This window comes from Dictyostelium discoideum, assembly GCF_000004695.1.
Source record: "Dictyostelium discoideum AX4 chromosome 1 chromosome, whole genome shotgun sequence".
NCBI classification, from domain to species: Eukaryota; Evosea; class Eumycetozoa; order Dictyosteliales; family Dictyosteliaceae; genus Dictyostelium; species Dictyostelium discoideum.
The window spans coordinates 2869779-2894996 of NC_007087.3; the positions used below are offsets into that span (position 1 = coordinate 2869779).

At 20.5% G+C, this 25218-nt stretch overlaps 8 protein-coding genes and 1 non-coding gene across 9 annotated transcripts; 4 read left to right on the top strand and 5 right to left on the bottom strand.

Moving 5' to 3' along the window:
- Window positions 1–128: 128 nt before the first annotated feature.
- DDB_G0270538 (hypothetical protein) lies at window positions 129–3272 on the bottom strand (the record flags this gene model as incomplete). The annotated part of the gene is made up of 5 exons (XM_640917.1): window positions 129–1107; window positions 1219–2108; window positions 2210–2692; window positions 2965–2994; window positions 3237–3272. 5 exons carry the CDS (start codon window positions 3270–3272, stop codon window positions 129–131), a joined length of 2418 nt encoding a protein of 805 aa, XP_646009.1.
- A 768-nt stretch (window positions 3273–4040) lies between these two features.
- DDB_G0270540 (hypothetical protein) lies at window positions 4041–5300 on the top strand (the record flags this gene model as incomplete). The annotated part of the gene is made up of 3 exons (XM_640918.1): window positions 4041–4159; window positions 4196–5064; window positions 5203–5300. 3 exons carry the CDS (start codon window positions 4041–4043, stop codon window positions 5298–5300), a joined length of 1086 nt encoding a protein of 361 aa, XP_646010.1.
- Window positions 5301–5372: 72 nt separating this feature from the next.
- DDB_G0269494 (hypothetical protein) lies at window positions 5373–7193 on the bottom strand (the record flags this gene model as incomplete). Its single annotated transcript, XM_640919.1, has 1 exon — window positions 5373–7193. The coding sequence occupies one exon, from the start codon at window positions 7191–7193 to the stop codon at window positions 5373–5375; it is 1821 nt and encodes a 606-aa protein (XP_646011.1).
- Window positions 7194–7974: 781 nt separating this feature from the next.
- tRNA-Lys-UUU-5 lies at window positions 7975–8047 on the top strand. Its single transcript has one exon. It is a non-coding gene; the product is annotated as a tRNA-Lys (tRNA).
- Window positions 8048–9153: 1106 nt separating this feature from the next.
- Window positions 9154–12285, bottom strand: gacZ (MYND-type zinc finger-containing protein; the record flags this gene model as incomplete). Its single annotated transcript, XM_640920.1, has 1 exon — window positions 9154–12285. One exon carries the CDS (start codon window positions 12283–12285, stop codon window positions 9154–9156), a length of 3132 nt encoding a protein of 1043 aa, XP_646012.1.
- Window positions 12286–13328: 1043 nt separating this feature from the next.
- Window positions 13329–14534, bottom strand: DDB_G0269498 (hypothetical protein; the record flags this gene model as incomplete). The annotated part of the gene is made up of 3 exons (XM_640921.1): window positions 13329–13339; window positions 13434–14231; window positions 14291–14534. 3 exons carry the CDS (start codon window positions 14532–14534, stop codon window positions 13329–13331), a joined length of 1053 nt encoding a protein of 350 aa, XP_646013.1.
- Window positions 14535–14770: 236 nt separating this feature from the next.
- On the bottom strand, window positions 14771–16614 carry nle1 (WD40 repeat-containing protein; the record flags this gene model as incomplete). The annotated part of the gene is made up of 4 exons (XM_002649149.1): window positions 14771–14783; window positions 14908–15705; window positions 15801–16267; window positions 16369–16614. 4 exons carry the CDS (start codon window positions 16612–16614, stop codon window positions 14771–14773), a joined length of 1524 nt encoding a protein of 507 aa, XP_002649195.1.
- Window positions 16615–17798: 1184 nt separating this feature from the next.
- On the top strand, window positions 17799–18649 carry DDB_G0269500 (hypothetical protein; the record flags this gene model as incomplete). The annotated part of the gene is made up of 2 exons (XM_640923.1): window positions 17799–17962; window positions 18067–18649. 2 exons carry the CDS (start codon window positions 17799–17801, stop codon window positions 18647–18649), a joined length of 747 nt encoding a protein of 248 aa, XP_646015.1.
- Window positions 18650–18879: 230 nt separating this feature from the next.
- DDB_G0269502 (hypothetical protein) lies at window positions 18880–24553 on the top strand (the record flags this gene model as incomplete). The annotated part of the gene is made up of 4 exons (XM_640924.2): window positions 18880–19395; window positions 19489–20181; window positions 20310–21116; window positions 21194–24553. 4 exons carry the CDS (start codon window positions 18880–18882, stop codon window positions 24551–24553), a joined length of 5376 nt encoding a protein of 1791 aa, XP_646016.2.
- Between the last annotated feature and the right edge of the window lie 665 nt (window positions 24554–25218).

Below are 25218 nucleotides of genomic sequence, written 5' to 3' on the forward strand. Positions count from 1 at the left end.
TTTCAAATATATTTGAAATATTAAAAAATTAAATTAACTTTTGTTTTTTATTTTCTTTTTTTTTTTTTTTTCGCCTTGTGAAATAGAGAGAAAGGGAATTGATACACTAAACAATAGTGTTTATTGATTTATCTATTTCTATCTTTACTTCTACTTTTTCTTTCTATAGTATTATTTTTATGATATCTATCTCTATCTCTATCTCTGTCCCTATCCCTATCTCTATCTCTATCTCTACTCCCACTTCTAGTTCTACTTCTATATCTAACCCTTCCTCTACCCCTGCTAGAACTCCTACTTTTATCTCTATATTTTCTTTCTTTTTCTTTATTCTTTTTTTTTCTTTCTCTTTCTTTTGAATGATATTTTTGTTTACTTCTTGATCTTGACCTTGATCTTGACCTTGATCTTGATCTTGATTTTCTTTTATAATCTCTTTCATCCTCATCTTCATCAGTTGAATCATAATCATATTTATCTTTTTTTCTTTTCTTTGACTTTTTTCTATATTTCCTATCACTATCAGTACTATCTTGTTCCTTTTGTAATAATTGTTTTAATTTATCCTTTTTTATTAATGATGATGATGATGATGATAATGATGATAATGATGATAATGATGATGATGATAATGATGATAATGATGATAATGATGATAATGATGATGACTCTTCCTCAGTGTATTTATTTTTTTTATTACTATAACTATTATCTTTTTGAAAATTTTTATTATTATTATTATTATTATTATTATTATTATTATTATTATTATTATTATTATTATTATTGTTATTTGTACTAGAAGAATCAAAAGGTTTACTTGTTGGACCAATGAATTTTAAACAATCTTCTACTGAATATCCAGAATCTTTCATTTTCACTAAAGTTGCTTTAAAATATTTATCAGCATTTACATCGTTTGGATCAATTTTCAAAGCTTGTTTAAAATTTGAAATTGCCTTTTCAAATTGTGATGTATTTGCATATACTGCACCTAATGCAACATATGCATCTTTATGATCACGATCAATATTTAATGCTTCTTTATAATAATTAATTGCCTTTTCATATTGACCTGATTTTGCATATTTAATACCATTCTTTACACTTTTTTTGTTTTTTTTTTAAAAATAAAAAAAAAAAAAAAACTTATATTAATATATGTATATAAAATATAACCTTAATTAAACAATAAAAAAAGATAATATTGATACATACGAACTTTGAGCCCAAATAAAATTTTGATTCGATCTCAATGATTCCTTTAAATCTTTTGGTACGGAGTTATAAGGTATCATTGAATCTAATTGAAGTAAATTTAATGAACTATAAAATGATTCACAAGACCAAGGATTTGAGAATAATTGATCCCTTTCTAACATATTAACTATATTCGTAAATCCAAATTGACTTTTATCATATTGATTATTATCAATTTCCTCATCATTATTTTTATTAATATTATTATTAATATTATTATTATTATTATTATTATTATTATTATTATTATTGTTTTTATTATTATCATCATTATTATTATTAATATTATTATTATTATTATTATTATTTGAAGTAGTTGAGAAATTTTCAAAAGGAGGGTTAAATTTACCTAAAAATTTATAGTCATTTATATCACAAACTTTTGTATTACCATTATTATTGTTATTGTTATTGTTATTGTTATTGTTATTGTTATTGTTATTGTTAATGTTATTGTTATTGTTATTATTATTATTATTTTTTGAATAGATTGAGTAAATTATATTTGAAATTTTTGAAATATCAAAACTTAATTGGATATCACATGTTTCAGTATTAATCGATAGGATTATTGCTCTTATAAAGTCACCTTTATCATAATAATTAACATCTCTAATCATACTTTTTGAAAATTCAAAAACACTAATTGTTGCTTTAATTCGATATTGTGATATTGATTTTAGTTCATTTGGAATTTTAATAAATTTATTATCACAATCTGATGTTGATTGGACATTACTAATCTCTAAAATTTCAATTCCTAATAATCCATTCTTTTCATCTTTCCAAATTATTGAACCAGTTATTAAAATTGAGTTCTCTCCATTTTCAAATAATTCATTTAATTTCTATAGACAATAATTTAATTAATAAGATAAACAAAATAAAATAAAATAAAATAAAATAAAATAAAATAAAATAAAATAAATAAATAAATGAAATCACTTACTAAATATATATTTGATAATGATAATTTGTTTTTCTCTTGAATTGATTTAATTTTCAATGCGTCAAAGTATTTTGGAATATTACAAAGTCCACCTGATATTAAATAATTATTTGTGTTTGTTGAACTTACAACTTCATTATAACTTTCAACGGGTGGGGATTGTAATTTTAATTGTTCAACTTTTAAAACTAAAAAATCAATGAGTGGCGAAGTAGAATTTATCGTTGTAGTTGTGGTTGTGGTGGTCTTTATTGAATTATTATTATTATTATTATTATTATTATTATTATTATTATTATTATTATTATTATTATTATTATTATTATTATTATTATTATTATTATTATTATTATCTTCTAAAATTAATGATTTGTCATTTTTTTTCCATTCATTTTCTCTTTTTTGTTGTGAAAAATTTGTGTGCGAAAAAAAAAAAAAAAAAAAAAAAAAAAAAAAAAAATATAAATAAAAAAAGATTTTTGCCTAATTAAATTAATTGAAAAAAAAAAAAATGAAAAAAAAAAATTTAAAATAAATTAAAAAAAAAAAAAAAAAAAATAAAATAAATAAATTGTATTATGAAATTAGAAATTAAAGAGATATTAAATTTTAATTAAAATAAAAATTTTTTTAATTCAAAAAAAAAAAAAATGAAAGAACGAACGAAATAAAAAAAAAAAAAAAAATGAAAGAAAGAAAATAAAAAAAAAAAAAAAAAAAAAAAAAAAAAAAAAAAAATTAATAAAAGAACAAACGAAAAAAAAAAAAAAAAAAGAAATCCAAACCTGCATAAAAAAAAAAAAAATAATTTTTTTTTTTTTATTTTTTTTTTTTATTATTAACATGAAAAAAAAATTAAACTTTAAAGAATTTTTTTTAGAATTTATAATAGGAAATAAAATGATGTTATAAAATAAAATCAAATTTAAATTTAAATAAAATTAAAAATAGATAAAAAAAAAAAAAAAAAAAAAAAAAAATTAAAAAATAAAACTATATTAATAAATTATATATTTATAATTTTAACTATAAAAAAATTTCCCTTTTTCAAAAAATTAACCATTTATTTTTTTTACTCTTTCGAATAAGATCTAATTTGAAGTTCTTTAATCAATGCAATTAAAAAAGTTGAGTTGAAAAAAAAAAAAAAAAAAACTTTGATTCAACTGAACATAAAAATCTATATTTGGTAATTGATCTGCCTCAAATTTATCCAAAAATAGAAAATATCTGGTTAAATCTATTTATTATAGTAAAATGGAGTTTTTTTTTGTTTTATTTTAAAAAAAAATGTCGTTATTCCTCTTTTTTATTTTTTTTTTTTTTTTATAAATTAACATTTTAATTTTTTTTTTTTTTTATTAAATTAAATTTTTTTTTTTTTTTTTTTTTTTTTTTTTTTTTTTAAAAAACCTTAATTTTAAATCTTATCAAATGTCTTTTTAATTTTTAAAATTATATTAACAACTTAAAGAAATAAAAATAAAAATTATAAAATTTTATAAATATAATATCTTTTTTTTATTTTTATTTTTTTATTCTAAATTTAGAAAAAAAAAAAAAAAAAAAAACTTTTATAACAATTTTAAAAATAAAATCTTAAAAAAAAATAAAAATAACTTGTAATTAAATCAATAATTTATAATAATAAAAAAATATTTGAAATTTAATTTTTTTTTTATAATTAAAAAAAAAAAAAAAAAAAAAAAAAAAATAGTTATTAATAAAATAATAATTCAATCACCTTTTAAACTAATAATAATAATAAAAAAAATATAAAATTATAAATAAATAATAAAATAAAATAAAATAATAAATAATAATAATAAAAATGGATAATAATAAATTAGTAATTTATAAAGTTATAGAAAATTTCAATATAAATCAAAATTATTTTAATAATTTATTTTTTAAAGTTTGGAGAAATATTTATATAAGGAAAATAATAATGTATCATTTGGAAATTTTTAATAATAAATTAAAAAGTGGTGAAAAAACATTTGATGATTTAATATCATTTTTAATTTATCCTTATAGGGATTATTTAACAAGTGTTTGTATTAATGGTATTGGTAGATACAATATCCCATCGGATTTTTTATTACCACCATTGATCAAATCATTAAAATTTGGAGATCAATGGAATAAATTGATTTTACCAAGAGTTTTAACAAATTCATCATTGACATCGATTGAATTTGGAAATGACTTTAATCAACCTTTATTCCCTGGCTCAATTCCAAACACTGTAAATTATTTAGAATTTGGAAAGTCATTTAATCAACCTATCATGCCAGGTGTGATTCCAAATTCTGTAACAATTTTAAAATTTGGTGATAATTTCAATCAACCATTGCCATCGAATATACTACCACAGTCAATTAAAACTTTTAAACTTGGTAAATTTTTTAATCAACCATTAGAGGGGGGTTCAATACCTTTGTCTGTTGAAAATTATTATTATGATTCTTTACAACCAATTTCAAGATACTCTTTTCCTTGTTTTATTAAATATTTAGAATTTGGATCTGATTTTAATTACCCTTTAAAACCGGGTGATATTCCTCAATCGGTTCAAGTTTTAAAATTATCTTCATCATTTAATCAACCAATAGAACCAAATTCAATACCGACAAGTGTTGAAACTTTAATATTTGGGGTTTCATTCAATCAAACAATTGAACCTGGATCACTTCCAAATAATATAAAAACTGTGGAATTCAATAAAAACTATGATAAACCAATTCCCCAAGGTACTATTCCAGAATCGGTTACAATACTTAGGTTTGGTCGTAGGTTTTCACAAAGTTTGTCAAAATCACATATACCGAATACTGTAACTTCACTTTTTATTGGTAATAATCGAATTTAATAAATAAATTAATTTTTTATAATATAATAAAATAAAATGATATAAACTTTTTTTTTTTTTTTTTTTTTTTCAAAATAATTAAAATTAACATTTAAAAAATATTTTTTTTTCTTTTATTTAGAATTATGGTTATTTTATTTAGTGAATTTTACAATTTTAATTATTAATTTAAATAATAAAAATAATTTAAATAATATTTTTTATTTTATTAAAAAATAAAAAAATGAAAAAAATAAATAAAAATATATAAATTACTTTTTTTTTTTTTTTTTTTTTTATTATTAAAATATTTTAACTTTTAATTAAATTTATTATAAATATTTTTTTAATTTTTTTTAATTTTTTAAAATAATTTTCAATATCTTGAGGTTCTTTAAAAAATAAATATATATTAAATTCTTTTAATGATGATTGTTTATAATTTTTATAATTCTTTTTAAATTCTTTTTGAAATTCTTTAAAATAAATTAAAATATTATTAAAAATAGAAATATCATATATTTTTAAAGTTATTGAATATAATGAATTATAAGAATTAAAATTTAAAAATAAAAATTTAAATATTAAATTATAATTCAACTGATGATCATCAAATTTTGGTGGTAATAATTCAATAATTAAATGATTAATTGAATTATTAATTTTAAATAAATTTGAAAATAAATAATTTAAAATTGAATTTGGTAATTGATATTTTTTAAATGATAATGTTTTTAATTTAAAATTTGATTCTAATGATTTAAAAAAGTTTATTGAATAATCTGGATAACCATTTAAATTTAAATCAAAACCAATATCAAAATATTGAATTTGGTTATCATCAGATTCTAAAATTCTTTTTAGCCCATTTAATATTACATTTTCGGAAATTGAATAAATTAATTGATGATTTGGTGAAATTTTGAAACATTCATCATTCATTTTCATACAAAAACTATCAATTGATAATTTTTTTAAATTTTTACAATTTGATAATGAATTAATCATTGATTCCCAATGAGATGAATCATTTTGTTCACTTTCAATTTCTCTATTACCAATGAAATAATAATTACAATCTCTTAAAGTTTCTTCATCTTTTTTAAAATTTTCATCATTTATTAGAATTGATTTTATTATATCATGAATTAATAATGATATTGATAATGTATGTAAATTTGGCAAATGATAATTAATATTTTTTAAATTTCCAACATTTACCCAACCTTCTTTAATTATAATTGATTCCAATCTATCATTATCAGTTGAAAATAATGGTGAATAATTATAACTTGGTCTCTCATCATAATCATCATAATATTCTTTAATTTCAATTTTTTTTGGTTTTAATGATTGAATCACTGGAAATCTCGAACTATAATTCCCATTATATTCTCTAATTGTTAATTTATTAATTTTAAACATTTCATTTGAAAGTCCAAATTGATCTCTATGAATTTCATCCCACTTTCTACTTGTCAACCATTCAATATCAATTATTAATTTATCTTGATAATTTTGATTATTATTATTAATATTATTAATTAATTTTGAAATTGTATTTAATATTAAATCTGATTCACTTGATGTTGATTCATAACCTTTAATATTATCAATTATAATCTTTTCATAATTAAAAATTGAACTATTTTCATTAATTTCTTTAATCATTTCAATTGATTTATTATAATTATCTCCATGATCATTTGCATGAATAATTAAAACTCTTTCATTAAAATAATTTGTAATTAATTGGTTTTCAATATTAATAATTGAATTTACATTATTAATTGATAGAGTAAAATTTCTTAATGTATCTTTTAGTTCATGTGAAATTTTATTTATATTAAATTGTTTATTCCTACAAAAAATCCATTTATTTAATATATCGTTTTCAATTATATTATTTTCAATTATATTTGATATAAATTGAAACCATTTTTTTGATACTAATGAATAATCAATTATCTCTTTATTATATCTAAAAAATCTTTTTTTTGAATAATGTCTTTTAATATCATAAAAAGACTGTTTCTTTTTATTCTTTATTAACAAATAATCTAGAATTTTTTTTAAAATTTCATTTTCTAAATATTTTGGTACTATTTTTTTATTTGTAAATTGGTTTCCCATTATTTAAAAAAAAAAAAAAAATTTTTATAACAATAGAAAAAAAATTAAAAAAAATAAAAAAAAAAATAAAAAAAAAAATAAAAAAAAATTTATTTTTAGATTTTTTAAAATAAATTAAAAAATAAAAAATCTTTAGCCCTTTGGCTTTTTTATTTTTAAGAAAAATATTGATAAAAACACCCAAAAAAAAAAAATTAATATTTTATATTTCATTTTATTTTTTTTATTTTTTTTTAATAATTTAATATTTTATTTATTTGAAGAAATTCAAAAAAACAGAATGATTACATTCATTTTTTTTAAATATTTCTTATCATTTTGTGTATTTTTCAGATTCTCTATTTTTCTATACTAAATTCATAATTATTTTCTTTATTTAAAAAATGAAATAAACAAAATTAAAAAATGCTTCAATTTTTTAAATGGAAATACCTCAAGAATTCTTGAGATATTTTATATGCCTCCTTTTTTTTGAATGGAATAACGCAATTTTTAGTTGCTTCTTCTTGAGATATAACTCATTTTATTAATTTTATTATTAGATATTACAGGTGCCTTTTAAGGTTGTATGGTTTTTTTTTTTTTTTTTTTTTTTTTTTTTTTTTTTTTTTTTTTTTTTTTTTTTTTTTTTTTTAGAGTTGGGGGGGTGTAGAGTATGTGTGACGTAATATATTTGTTGAGGTTTGATGGTAGTGCTACTGTGTGTAGTGGTTCCAGTGTTTGCCATAAACAATTTTAAATGCCTCCGGATCTAGTAAAAAATATTCTTTTTCAAAAAAATGCCCAGATAGCTCAGTCGGTAGAGCGCAAGGCTTTTAACCTTGTGGTCGGGGGTTCGAGCCCCCCTTTGGGCGAAATTTTATGTTGGGACCCCAAAAACAAAGGGTTCGACTCCCAATTAAACATAATGCATTTAAAATCACTATAATACCCTCCTACATGAAAAAAGATCATGAAGTAACATAGACTACATCCATTCAAAATTTCATAAACATTTTGAATGGTGATATAAAGCTATAGACTATGACCTTTCTAGACATTTTTCATATAAAAATATAATAGCATTGATATTACACCAAATATGGTTATGATTTGCAATCAAATATACAGTGACGACAAAATTCAAGAATCATCTTTAGACTACAACATTATTCTCAAAAAATGGTACAAATCTGCAACTTTAGACTATATAAATAAAGTAAAAAACTTTAAACTATCATTATCAAAAGACTCACTCTCAATCTGTTACAAAAACGAATACATCAAACAAATTAAAAATATCAAAAATCATAGAGTCAAAGAATATTGTATACCGATCATAGCCCTACCACATAGAGTGATTGTGGATCAATTTATTTAAAAAAATTGAATCAAATTATAACAATATAACTAATTGGTATTATTTAAAAAAAAAAAAGAAACTTAAATAAATAAAATAAAATAAAATAAACATTTATTATTGCAGAAGGTTCAATCCTAGCTAATAATTAATTAATATCAAAAAAAAAAAAAAAAAAAAAAAAAAAAAAAAAAATTTAAAATTTGTGACAGAAAGAGAAGCATATTTTTTGAATTTCTTTATAAGAGCATTATAAAAAGACTTGTTTCAATTTGTTCTAATTCAATACCACCAATCGATTTCAATTTTTTCGTCCCAACCTAATTGGCAGAGATTGTGGAAAACATCAGGTCTTTATCTTAATTGTAAAATTAAAAAAGAAAAACTTAAAATGAAAAAAGATTGAAGCCCAAATGGGAATAAATGTTTAAGATTTTCATTAACGATAAATCTGATGAATAAAATAAATAAGTTAAGGATTTTATTGTTTATATTTATCATTACAAATCATTTGTAATAAATAAATTTTCATAAATGATGAATTGTTAATTGTAAATAATAATGATGATTTTTTATTATTATTATTATTATTAATATTATTATTATTATTAATTATTATTATTAAGAATTATAATTATAAGTTTGAATACCAAATATTTCATCATAATAAGAGATTAAACAAGTCATGACTTCAACAGAGACACCTAAAGTTGGAGCGAAAACAATGGCTAAATTTACAGTACCCATTTTAGTTGAAGGTTCAAAAGAGATAGCATTCAATAAATTACAAAGATAATGTAGTATACATCTATTTGATTCTGGTAAACGTTGTAATAAAATAATTGATCCAGCAATACGTTTAGATATTGCGTCGGATGAATTACCACCTACACGTAGTTCTTCTAATTCTTCACCAAAGTCTTGAGTGAATAAAGTCTCTGGAATTTGACGTAAATATAATTTCAAAATACCAGATACAACATGCTGATCCAATTGTTGATAAAGGTCAACATTAACACCACGATCAAATTCATTCTTTAACAATGTGATTGCATTTGCACTACCACTTAATCTAAATATACCCTCTTCTTGAATACCTTTCTCTCTAATATATTCAATTGATTTATAAATTACATCTGGTATTAATGGATGTAATGTTGCTGATTTTTTAACTGCTTCTTCTAATGGTATTCCAAATATAATATTTTCAATATTATTATTATTATTATTATTATTATTATTTATATTATTATTATTATTATTATTATTTTCATTATGATCAACTTCATCATTATTATTATTATTTACACTTGTTGATGATTTTGATTTTGATGTAACTTCGGATACCTTATTTTTAGTTAAAGTACCAACGATTGCTGCTTTCTTTTTAATATCACCACCAATCATTCTAAATTTACCTGCAATTCTTCCAACACCAGCAGATAATTGTGACTGTTGTTGTTGGGTTTGGGTTTGTTGTTGTTGTAAATCATCTGATGAACCTGAATTTGAATTTAATATTGAACCTGTTTGATGATCATCAGTAGTAGTGCTGTTTGTTGATTGACTTTGAGTATCTTTTGAAAATGAATTACCACCTCTTGAACCTACACCCAATTTTTTATGTTGACTAGTATTATTTGTTGAATATTCAATTGTACCACTCTCCCATTCAAATACTGCATTATTATTAGTTCTTAAACCTGTTGGCCTATTTCTACCTCTCTTAAATTCAGTACCATCTAAACCATCATCACCATCTTGGCCACCACCATCATCATCATCATCATCATCATCACATTCTTCATGACTATCATCATTTTCATTAAAACTACCATATCCACGTGTTTTATTATCGTCATTATCTAATAAACTTTCATAACCATTACTTTGATTTTTATTACTTTGATAAAAATCAACAAAACTATCTGGTAGGGATTGATTCTTTTTATGTTCTTTTATGAAACCAATTCTATTACCATTACTACCTATATTACTATTATTACTACTACTAGAACCACCACTACTACGTTTTCTTGGTGGTGTATTACTAGTAGTTGGTGGTACAGAATTCTTTAATGATGATCCACTATTATTATTGTTATAACTTAAACCGTCAATTGATGAACATGTTGATTGTTTATTATTTATTATATTATTACTATTATTAATATCAAAATTATTATTATTACTATTGTTATTATTATTATTATTATTATTATTATTATTATTATTATTATTATTATTATTATTATTATTATTATTATTATTATTATTATTATTATTATTATTATTATTATTATTATTATTATTATTATTATTATTATTATTATTATTATTATTATTATTATTATTGAAATAAATTGAATCGCTCGATGATGATTGTTTTAATGTACCATCATTATTACTATTATTATTGTCTTCATTTTCAATAACTTTGGAAGTCGGTTTTTTAAATGATGGTGGTGGTGCACCAAAATTAATTTGACTTAGTTTATTTTTTATATTTTTCATACCATTTTCTTCATTGGTATTATCAGAATTTTCTATATTACTACTATTATTACTATTACTACTGATACAAGTTGTAGTTTCGGTTGAACTATTATTACTATTACTATTGCTATTGCTATTGTTATTGTTATATAAATAAGTTGATGTTACAGGTGAGGATGATGTTGATGATTTTAATGATATATTTAAATTTGATTTACCACTACCACTACTACTATTACTATTACTATTATTATTGCTATTTGGTACAAATGTTGAAGATGGTGGTGAAGGATTTGGTGAATTTGATGTTGTATTCGATGGTTTATTATTTATAGAATTTTGTAATTGATTTTGAAGTGCTTTTATACCACCACTACTTCCACTCATATTATTACTATTGCTATTAATATTATTATTATTATTATTATTATTATTATTATTATTATTATTGTTAGTTGATGATACTAATGATGATGATGACGATGATGGTGATTGATTAATTGGTGTATTATCACCTGATGACGATGATTTAAATGATGTTCCAGGTTTCTTTGCTGTTGGTTTATTAAAACTTGATGAATTAGGTTGTGTTGGTATTGATGTTGTAGTTGGTGGTGGTTGTTGTTGTGTTTGTTGTGTTTGTTGTATTTGTTGTTGTAAATGTTTTATATTTGAAATAGCGATTGATTTCCTTTCAGGTGCCATAACAGTACTACTATTAGTTACAGCTCCACCACCAATACCACCTTTAATATTATTATTATTACTATTGTTATTGTTATTAATATTACCTGTACTATTACTATATATGCTACTATTATTATTACTATTTGATACTCTATTACCACTTGAAAAAATATCAGATTGTAATTTCTTTCTTAAATCTTTTGATTTCTCTGCTCTATCTAATAGATCATTTCTTCTATTTAATCCAGAACATAAAGATTTATGATTTGGCCAATCTATATTTTGATGTTCTGCACCACAATAATAAACCATTAAACAACCAGTACAAACTTGAACATTCTTTGATTTACAAATAACACAAACCTCTTCATTTGTTTGTAATGGTTGTTGTTGGGCTTGTTGTTGTTGTTGGGTTTCTTGTACTACTTGTGGTGGTTTGATTATATTACTATTGTTATTGTTACTAGTATTGTTATTATTATTATTATTATTATTATTATTATTATTATTATTATTAAATTTACTATTATTCACTCTTGGACCAAATATAGATGTATTTGTTGTAGTCATTTTTAAATAAAATTAAAAATTAACAAACAATTCTATATTTTGTGTACTTTTTTTTAAAAAATGAAAAATTTTAATTATTTATTATATATTTATTTATACACTTTAATTATTATCCACCCAACAGAAAAAAAAAAATAAATAAATAAAAATTTAAAAAAAAAATAAACAAAATAAACCAATACAAAAAAAAAAAAAAAAAAGTGGGGGAGATTGGTGATCCTTTATTAAAATTTGTATTTGAAAATAAAAAAATAAATAAACACTATATTTAGTAAATGTTGTTATTTATTTTTTTAGTTTTATTTTTTTTTTAATGATGAATAAAAAATTTTTAAAGAAAAAAAAAAACAAAAAAAAAATAAAAAAAAAATAAAAAAAAAAAATAAAAAAAAAAGAAAATCAAAATCAAGATATTTTTTGTTTAAAAAGGGTGAACTATTTTTGAATAATAATAAAAATAAAAATAAAAAAAAATAAAAAAAAGAGCTAAATTAAAAAATAAAAAAATAAAAATAAAAAAAATAAATCTAAATTTACATACATTAAAAAGATAAATCAATTTATTAAAATTTTAATTATTTTTTCTGGTTTTAATAATAACAAAAATATTTTATTGGAGGATGAAGGTTTGAAAATAAAAAAAAAAAATAAAAAAAAAAAAAAAATAAAAAAATTTAAAAATTAAAAACTTTCATACCTCATATTTTAATATTTTTATTCAAATAATTTGAGGTCGCCATGGAAAACCATTTTCTTTTTAAAAATTTTTTTTTTTTCAACCCAACATGTGTTGTGATCGTGTCATTATTAATTTTAATATAAAATTTTAAAAATTAACAAACTTTTTTATTAGGTAGTACCAATGTAATAATAACTATTTTAATCAAGAAAACAGAAAAAAAAAAAAAAAAAAGAAAAAAAAAAAAAAAAAGAAAAAAAGAAATTTTTATAACCAACTTTCCACCATAATTTATTATAATTTTTTTAATTAATTCCTTTTTTTGAAGAAGGTGTTGATTTATGTATAAATGAAAATTCTGGAATTAATCAATTACTAAATATTAATAAAAGTAAATTAAAAAATAATAATAATATTAAAAAAAACAAATAAATAAAAAAATAAATAAATAATATTTCATATAACTTACTGTCATTGGAAATTGGTTTTTTGGGTGTTGACAAGAAACTTGTTGAAAGATTTTTTGGAGGTGCCATTATTTCATTTTGTTGAATAATTTTTTGTGGTTTCTGTTGTTGAAGTGGTTGTTGAGGTTGTTGCTGTTGTTGTACTCCAGAATGTTTTACTGTAATTGGTGACGAACAAAATGATGGAGATCGATAATTTGATTTAATATTTTTTATTCCATTTATTTGTCTATTTTGAGTAGGAGAATTTCTTGATAAATATCCACTTTGATTTAATTTAAATCCATATGTTGGTGGTATAATTATATTATTATTATTATTATTATTAATATTATTATTATTATTGGTATTATTGTTTTGGTTATTGATATTGTTTTTATTAGTGATTAAATTATTAATACTAATGTTACTATTTTCAATTATACTATTATTTAAATTATTATTATTATTATTATTATTTAAATTATTATTGTTATTATCATTATTTTTAATATTATTATTTAAATTATTCATATTTTCTTTTAAAGATAAATAAAGTTCTTCTAATTTTCTTTTTTGTCTTGTTTTTTCAGCAAGTTTTTCTGTTAATTCCACAATTTCCCTTTTATCATTTTCACCATCATCTTTTTGTAATTTTAATTGTTTTTCTAATGATTCAATTTTAAAAATTAATTCTTCATTTGATTTTTTTAATTGTTCGAATTGATTCATAGATTGTTGTGCTTGATAAATATAACTTTGAAGATAAACACTAGTTTGATAATTAAAAAATTCTATTGCTTTTTCTGCCATTAATAAAACTAAAATTTTAAATTGTTAGTTTTTTAAACAATTTTTTTTTTTTTTTTTTTTTTTATACTTTTTTTAGGAGATAATCCAAATAATAAAATATTCTTTTCAATTGAAGAATCAATTGTTGTACCAAATAATGAATCTTTTGAAACCAAACTATTATCACAAATTGGACATAATCTATCATCTGTACATAATTTATTTGAAGCACATAAATCACAAAAAATATGAGAACAAGATGTAATTATACATCTATCATTTTCAATTATTTCTTTCCAACAACTATTACAATGAATACCAATTGATTCCATTTTATCTTTTTTTTTTTTTTTATTATTATTTATTTATTTATTTATTTTTTTAATTTGATATATTTAAAAGAAAAAAAAAATAAAAAAAAATAAATAAAAAAAAAAAAATAATAAAATTGGTTATATTTTAAAAATTTAAAAAAATATTATTTTATAATAAATAAAGATTAAATAAATAAAATTTTAATTTATAAAGGTTTTTTTTTTTTTTTTTTATTATTATTAATTTATATATTTTAGACAGTCCAACTAAAGTAATATTTAAGGAATTTCCAAAATTAGAAAATAAAAATAAAAATTATATTAATATATAGATTTTAATTTTTTTTTTTTTTTTTTTTTTTTTTTTTAAAATATATATTTTTAAACTTACATTCTTAATAAACGATCTTTTGAACCAGAAGCAACTCTATCACCATCAGGGGACCAATCAACAGTATAAACTTCATCAGCATGACCAGGTAATTCTTTTTCCATTTTTTTAGTTTTAATATCCCAAATTTTCAAAGTACTATCTTTACTACCACTAACTAAATATCTACTATCAGAAGACCAACAAACTTGATATACAGCACCAACATGACCTCTGAAATTACCCAAAAATTTACCAGATTGGCCATCCCAAAGTTTAATTGACTTATCGAATGAAGCACTTGCGAAATAACGACCATCTGGTGAAAAACTAACCAAATTGATTAATTGCTGATGACCTGTTAAACGAGAGATTGAAGTTTTAGTAACTGATGGATTCCACATGATAACGGTGAAATCATCGGAACCACTAATTAATATCTCCATTCCTTTGCTCTTTGCCTTTACATCATTATAACGCTCCAATGCAACTCTTTGTGCTTCTTCCAATGTATCATATTCTTTACCTGTATGATCGTATGATCCTGTTCTCAAAACGTAATCTGTATTCAATGCCAATGTATTAACCCAATGTGCATGACCATCCAATACTCTAACTAATCTACCATCGGTTGTATTAAAAACTCTAACAGTTCTATCTTGTGATCCAGAATAAATCAATCCCTCTCCACCCCATTTCAAACATGTAACTGACATTGTATGACCTGATAATGACATTAAATTTTTACAAGATTCTGTATCCCAAATTCTAATTGTTGAATCTTTAGATGATGATGCTAATCTAACACATTTTGGATTTCTATTATTTTTGTTTTTTTTTTTTTTAAAAAAAAAATTAATTAAAATAATTCAACATATATCAATTAATTTAATTTAATTTAATTTAATACATACAAATGAAATGGTTCCCATGATAAACCGGTTATAAATTTAGTATGACCTTTTAAAGTTGAACCTAATTGTTTACCAGTTTGTGGACACCAAATTCTGATGTCACCTTCCATACCGGCAGTTGCAATCTTTTTACTATCTGGTGACCAAGCTACTTGAAGTACCCAATTTGTATGACCTTTTAATGTATGGGTTGGTGTACTTGTATAGATATCCCAAATTCTAACGGTTGTATCACCACCAACCGATACAAATCCTTTACCATCTGGACTGAATGCACAATTCAATACTGCCTCTGTATGACCTGACATTGAACTTGCACATCTTGTAACTGGTCTAACACGAAATACTGCTTGTGGTTGATAATAAATACTTAATGTTGTTTCATCTGATAATCCTTCTAAATGATTCTTTAAATTATTTGTAATCTCTTGATCATTAACAAAAAATGAGTATGGTAATTGTTCATCCTTTTGAAAAATATAAAAATATAAATATAAAATAAAATATATTAATATTTATATATATATATATATATTATATATTAATTATTATCATTATTAATTTTTACATTATTTAATAAACTATTAATAAGCATTTGTAATTGTTCAGTTGTAACATTTTGTGATATATTGATTGGTGGACCAGTTGTATCATTTTCACTATCTTTATTTTTAAATTGTACAATTAGATTTAATGATGGTTCTTGTGATTCTAATTTTATTGCTTCACCAACTGTTGTTGGGATATATTCTGGTTTTGAAAACCCAAACTTTTGTTTGGGCATTTGTTTAGTTTTTGGTCTTTCATTACTCATTGTTATTTATATATATATATTATTTAAATTTGTTTTTTTATTTTTATTTTTATTTTTATTTCTATTTCTATTTTTTTTTTTTTAAGAAATTAATTTAAAATAAAAAAAAATAAAAAAAAATAAAAATTAAATGGGCTGACTCGTTTTTCGTTTTTTTTTTTTTTTCATTTTTTCTCTTTTTTTTTTTTTTTTTTTTTTTTTTTAATTTTAATTTTATTTTTTTTTTTTTTATTTTTATTTTTGATCACTTTATTCCACTCCCGACTATTAATAGAAATTATGAATTGTTTTAAAACAATTTTTTTTATTATTTTTTTATTTTTTTATTTTTGGGAATAATAATAAATAATAGAAAAAAGCAAATAGATAAAGATATTTTATAAAAATAAAAAAAAAATGAAATAAAATAATAACAATAATAACAATAATAATATTTGTATAAGAATTCTTTTTTTTTTTTTTTTTTTTATTTATTATTTTTCTTTTATCTTGATTTATTAGTATATTAACAACCAGGGAAATTGAATTTAATATATCTTCATTAAATTTCGATAGATTTTTTTTTTTTTGGTTTGTTTTTTCAAGCAAAAAAAAAAAAATTCTTATTTTTGTTTTTTTTTTTTAATTTTTTTTTTTTTTTTTTTATTTTTTTTTTATTTTTGTTATTATTTTTTTTTTTTATTTTCTATAAAATTTTAAAGATTTTTTTTTAATTTTAATTTTACTTAAAAAATAAAGTTAATTCAAATATAGAATTAAATTGGAATAAATTTATTTAGGGGTTAAATTATATATAATACATATACTCGAAACGTTCCCACCTTTTTTTTTTTTTTAATTTTTTATATTTATTTTTATTTTATTTTTTTTTTTTTAATTTATTTTTATTTTTTCTATTAAAAAAATTCAAAATAAACAAAGATTCAAAAAAAAAAAAAAAAAAAAAAAATAAATTAAACAAAAAAACACACACTTAATTTTGTGGATATCATTGAATTGATATTATCAATTTCATCATTCAAAATAAATAATAATAAATAATAATAATAATCAAACTCCACCAAAAACAACAGTAGTAATAATAATAATAGAATAATAATAAAGTTAATAATACATATAGAAAATAGGTAAACAAGTAAATAGAATAGTGGGAGAAGCAAAAAGTTACTATAAGAGTGAACACAATGAACTCATCAAATTTAGCATTTCATGAAGATCAAAATGGTCAATCATTATATTATTCAGACTTACCAATCAGGTCACAAATTTTAAGGGATAAATATAGATTCTATGGTAGAAAAATTATATTTTATTTATATTTGGCTTATTTTATAACAGCAATAGAGTTGTATGTATTTTTTATTTAAAAAATATAATATATAAAAAACACACACACAAAAGTAATTTATATTTATTTTATTAATTTTTTTTTTTTTTTTTTTTTTTTTTTAGGTTTCCAATATTATTAACAAATTTAACATTTTGGGCATGGTTAGTTCATACACTTTATTGGGAAACAGATTTAGCAAATTCAAAACATAATATATTTATAAAGATTTTACATCCACTTAGTTTTGTGCTAAGTTTTGTTGTAATGATAACATCAATTATATTATTAATTATATTGAATCCAGAATTCATTGCAAATCGAGCCCAATTGGAGGGTCATAGTATAGTGTTTGCTTGGTGTTTAAATATTTTAATTCATTGGATTCCACCGATTATGTTAGTGTTTGATTTAATCTTACATAAGGAACATATTAGAAAGAGACATCGTATATTTTTATCAAGAAGAAATAATTTGAAGACTTGGATCAAGGATGGTGTTAAAGTATTTTGGTGCGTAGTTTCTCCAATGATTCTAGTGGCTGCTTGGTTTGGCGCAGGTTTTACAATTCAAGGTGTTTATGGTGTTACAAATTACAATTTATCTTATCTTATTCCTTCAATGTGTGCTGTTGATATGATTGTAGCTTTTTTCTTTATTTGGGTTGTTAGAAAAAAACCAGATTCCTATATAAGATTAAATAGTTAAAAATAAAAAATTTAAAAATATCCATAAATAACTCTTTTTTTTTTTTGCGGGCATTTTTTCAAATTTTTTTTTTATTTTATTATTTTTTTTTTTTTATTTTTTTTTTTCATTTTTTTTTTTTTTCCAAATTTTTTTTTTTTTCATTTTTTTATTTTCTTCAACTTCATCGGTTTTGTGGGTTGGGTATATATATATAAAAAAAAAAAAAAATACACACATACACACACACGATGAGTGATAATACAATGAATACAGAAGAAATCGAAAATGAAAATGGATTTGATATTATTAATGATTTTAATAAAGTTTTAAAGTATAATGAAATTTCATTAAAATCATTTTCAGATCATTCATCAAATCAATGGAGAGAATTCACAATTGATAGTAATAGTCAAGGTTATTATGGTTATAGTAATAACAATGATATCAATTTTATTCAAGATAAATTCACATCAACACCATATAGATCTGGTGGTTTTAATTATAAGAAATCACCATTAACTGATGGTAGATTCATAATTTGGAGATTGGTTAATAAATCATCAACATTGGAATTATGTGAACATTATTCACATCATTCATTAGAAAGTAATCAAATTAGAATTCATTTCAATAATACATCAATCATTGGTGATGTTTTCATTCAAGAATTAAATGATTATGTTATCATTATGGTTACAACTATTTCAAAAACAATTTATCGTTTCTTATTACCACATCCATCAATAATTGAACATTCTGATTCTGTAAGTACTTTTTAAATAAACAATTAATATATTCATACATACATACATACATATATACATATATTAATATTATTATTTTAATTTTTTTAATAGAGAGTTGGTATAAAAAGAAAAGTTGAAGTTGATAGTTTTGGTAGTGGTAGTGGTAATAATAATAAAAGAAATTATAAATCTATATTTTCAAATTTATTAAATTCAAATTTAGATAATCAATGGTCAAGAGTTAGAGGAGTATTACCAGACTCATTTGAACCAACAGTTATTAGATATTATTCAGCTACTAAATTAATCATTGGTTCAAGTGGATCAGGTTCAACTTGGTTAGAATTGAGTGATATTAAACAAAGTGGTGATATCACTGTTAAGAAATTCGATTGCAAAGAAGGTCAAGGTTTCTTTAGTTCTTGGAAATGGGGTGAAAAACAAGAACCTGTTCAAGATATTCAATTTTTATCAACAACAACAAATAGTAATAATAACAATAATTTCCCTTTAGCATTAATTTTATTAAATAATTCACAATTAAAAGTTTGGTCTGCAAATGATAAAAAGTTTATAAAAGAAATTACAATTTCACCTGAAAATTGGAATAACAATAATAACAATAACAATGAAAATAATAATAATAATAATAATAATATACCTACATCACCAAATATAAATTCAAATCAACAACAGCAACAACAACAAAACCTATCATTAATTCATAAGAGATTTAAGATTTACCAAAGATCTACTAAAAGTTTCTTATTGGTTGTATATTTTCAATTTAATTCAGAATCTCAAGTAAGTATTAAATTATATTACTATTTTAAATTATTATTATTATTATTATTATTATTATTATTATTATTATTATTATTATTATTATTTATTAATGATTTTTTTTTATTTTTTTTTTTTTTTATAATTAGTTCCAATTTTTCTCAGGCACAAATGATTTCTCAAATGGTATAAACATAAAAGAAGAAAGATTTGCATTTTTAAAAGGAAAAGGTTTAATTGATTTTAATATTCATAATGGAATTTTATATTCAATTTGGAGTCAAATTAAAGAAAGAAATTATAATAGAGGTAGAATTAATAGAGATCAAGAATTTGATGAAGATGATAATAAATTTGATAGAAACCATTTTGTTGATGATAATAATGATCAAGAAGAGGAAGTTATATTTAAACATATTTATATTGGTGATTTAATTAATTTCAATCATCAAAAATTGTCAACATCAAATGGTAATGGTAATGGTAATGGTAATAATAATTTAGAAAATGAAAAAGAAATTAATATGGAATATAATCAATTTTATAATGGTGAAATGATTAATACATTTGATAAATATTATGAAACTATTATTGAACATTCAGATGAAGATTCTGATCAACCAACTGATCAAACTTATTATTATAATCTATTATTTAATCGTGGTTTATTCTCACCAAATTCAATTGAACAAGCATTAAATGAATATAAGAAATTGAAAGATATAGATGATCATGGTGGTGATAATGATGTTGAAATGAATAATGGATTTGATAATGACAACTCTTTAGAATCTGTAGTTTCAAATATCTTAAATCAAGAAGACTTTAAATTTCAATCAAATGAACAATGGTCAATCTTTTTTAAATTATGTACAAAATTTCAAAAACAAACTTGTTTACTTGGTTCTGGTTTATTCATTGAACCAACTTCATCAATTATATTTTTAATTAGATCTGTAAGTTTTATATCTTTAAAAAAATATTAATAATTTTTATATATCTCTCTAACTTTTTTTTTTTTTTTTTATAATAGAATCAACTATCAATTATGAAACCAATGAAACCAATTGAATGTTTATATACAATTAGTAATAATATTAATAATAGTAATATTATTAGTGATAAACAATTTTATAATATTATTTTAAATTGTTTTGGATCAAATTCAAATGTATTGGTTAATGATTTCTTATATTTAATGAAATGTTGTAATTTTATTGATAGATTTATAAAGGATGATTATAGATCATTCGAATATGAATTATCACGTCAACATGTTAATCATACTTTATTAAAAGTTTCTGAAAAATTAATTGCAAATTCTTATAACAATTCAAATAATAACAATAATAATAATAATAATTCAAATAATAATAATATTGAAGATAATATTAATAATTATTCAATTGGATTTATTAAATTATTTAAACTAATTGAAAATCCAATTGAAACTATTAATTTAATATTAAAGAAATTTAAAGAAGAATTTTCAAATCAAAATGATATGGTCATTCAATTACAACAAGGTTATAAGAATATTGATAAAGGTTGGAGTGGTGATTTATTTGCAGATATCTTAACAAATTGTTTCGTCTCAACAATTGAAATTAAATATCAACTATTGACAAAGTTATCATTATTATTGGGTACAGTTTCAAATCTTAGAACTCATTTAGGTATTGATACAAAAACATTATTTACATTGGAGAAATCAATTTTACCAGATTCAATTAAACTTTTATCAACTTATTATTTATTAAATTGGTTTACAAAACAAAATTTCATTAAATCATTTGATAATTCAACAACAAGTGATATTGATAAAATTTTAATTTCACAAAATCAATATGGTGATGATAGTGATAATAATAATAATATTAATAATAATGAATATTATGAAGATCAACAACAACAACAAAATCAACAACAATTTACAATTTCAAAAAATTTAAATATTTTAACAATTTTAATTAATAGAAATTTAAATCAATTTACATCAAAGAATGAATTTTTTGAAAATATTGAAAAACAATTATCAAAATTATTATGTGTTTTAGCACCACATATGGATTTATTTTCAATGGGTTGTTATTTAGTTGAAAAGAATCAATATAAACAATTGATGGAATTCCTTCAAATCATTGAAAATAATGAATTAATTGAAATGATTACACCATTCTATTATTTAATGGGTATTTGTTATGCACATTACTCGAAATTCAATGAAGCTTATCAATATTTATTGAAAGCAACAGAATCAATTGAAAATCAAAATCAAGATATGTTAAAGATTTGTTCAATCTCAAAGGAAGAATTAGTTTGTAGTTTATTCGTTGATATTCCAATTGATAATAGAATGATGAATCAAACCAATGCCAACACCACTCAAACTCTAATTAGTAATTATTATTTGAAATGTATTAAAATATTTGAAACTAGAAATCAACCTGAATTCATCATACAATTTAGTTTATTTGCTATCGATTATTTAACTTTAGAAAAAGAGAATTTCTCACGTTTAGATTATTTAAATAAATTGGAATCACTTTATTCTTTAGTTTTCAAATATTCTTTAAAAATTCAAGAATATGATTTAGCATTCACTGCTTCAACTCTTAATCCAAATCAAGATGTTTCACAAGAAAATAAAAGAAGATTAATTTTAACATTATGTGAAAATAGTGTTACAACTGTAAATAATAATAATAATAATAATAATAATAATAATACAAATAATAATACAAATAATAATAATAATATTGGTAGTGGTAATAGTATTAAAGTTTTATGTAAATTACCATTTCCACAAAAAGATATTGAAGATAATTTATTAAAATTAGCATCTGCTCAAGATTTAAATAAGAAACCAGATTATCATACAATTCTTTATGCTTATTATATAAGTAGATGTAATTATCGTAATGCTTCAATGATTTATTATGAACGTTCAATTAGAGTAAATATTGAAGGATTAGGTAAATCGCGTGGTAAATCAATCTTTGATCAACAACAATTACTTGATACTAAATTGGAATTATTATCAACAACAATTAATACTTTGAAATTATTAGATCCATCTGATCAATGGATTGAAATTAATAGTAGTTCTTTAGATATTAGATCAACTAATATTTATAATAATAATAGTTCGTTAAATATTGCCAATCATCATCAACATCAACATCAACAACGTAAATTTAATTATATTGGTAATAATGATGAATTTAAAGATATTTCAGTTGTAACATTAAAAGAAATTGAAAAAGAGTATAGTTATTATTTAGCATCAAAACATTTATGTTCAATTGATAGTCAAATTAATAGTGATTTCATATTATCACCACAACAGTTATTAGAAAAGTTAATTCAATATTCATTATTTGATGTTGCATTTTCATTGGCAATCACTCAAGAGATTGATTTAGGTGCAATCTTTGAATCATTTGCTTCAAAATGCGTTCAACTTCAATTGAATCCACAATCAAATCCATTCTTTATAAAAAATACAAATGGTTATGGTAGTGGTGTCATAGGTAATGGTGCCAATAATAATAATAATAACTATGGTTTTGATTGTTCAGAATTGCAACATCTTAAAGATAAAGTTACATTGACTTGGAAAGTTTTAGAAAACTATTTACAACGTTATGATTCAGATAAGGATTTCCAATGTTTATCACCATCAGAGATTAATGAAAATAGTCAAAATCCAAATACAAAAGCTACAATCATTGGTAATCAACAAATGCAATTGAGAATGTTTGGTGAGATTCAACAAGGTAGTTTGGTCGATAGAGATTGTAATGGTTGTTCATTCCGTGTTTCAGATTCAAAAGGTTTCTATTTAGATGTTCACTATAGTCATCGTGTACCACCATTCTTTAATGATACTCAATCAGGTCAACAAGTTATTGTCATTGGTAAATTACAAGATGGTAGATTCATAGCCGATAATGTACTTTGTAAACAAGGTCAATTACGTTATCATGAATTGGTAGCTGATACTATCCTATATGAAGGTACTTTGGATTTACCAACTTGGTTAATTCAATGGTTCTCAAAAGGTCGTCAAGATACTCTATTCAAATTATACTTTAGACATAGTCGTTTAATTGATGCTTCGATTACTTTAAGAGATTTATTTAAACATGCTCAATTTGAATTAAATCAAATTAATAATAATAATAATAATAATAATACAATTAAAACTTCATCTCAAATAACTTCTAAAACAATATCTTTGAATATCCCATATGATTTAATTGATAGATTCTTTATTGAAGCAAAGAAAATTAAATCATCAATAATCGATCAAAAAGAAAAACAACAATTAACTCAAGAATTAACTTTGGCTGAAAATGAAATGATTAAATATTTTAGTAAAGTGAATTAAAAAAAAAGAAAAAAAAAAAGAAAAAGAAATAAAAAAAAATAATTTAAGATTTATATAAAATTTGTGAACTTTTTTTTTATTTATTTTGTTTATGTTTGTACCATTTTTATTTTTCGTTTAAAAATATAAAACCTTTGGAAATTTTATTTTCCAATTTCGAAAAAATGTCTAAATTCCCAGTGATCCCAATTAAAATAATAAAATAAAAAAATGAAAATGATTATTTTGGTTATTTTCAAAAACCGGTGGATTTTTTATTTTTTTTATTTTTTTATTTTTTATTTTTTTTTTTTACGGTTAATTTTTTTTTAAAGATATTTTGTTTTAAAAATAAATTTATTTTCTAATTTTTTTTGTTGTCGTTGTTAACAACAAACAATTACATAAAACTTTTTTTTTTTTTTTTTTTTTTATTAATTTTTTTAATTTTTATTTTTTTATTTAAATTTTCAATTTCTAATCAACTGATTAAAAATATCATTGTAAATTATCAATTTCCAAGCCAAATTTATTTTTAGTTCAAAAAATAAAATTTTTTTTTTTCTTTATTTATTTTTATCATCAAAAAAAAAAAAAAAAAAAAAAAAAAACAAATAAAAAAAAAAAAAAATTAATTAATTAAGAAGAGTAATAAATAAAAATGTAATAATTAAGAATTTAATAAA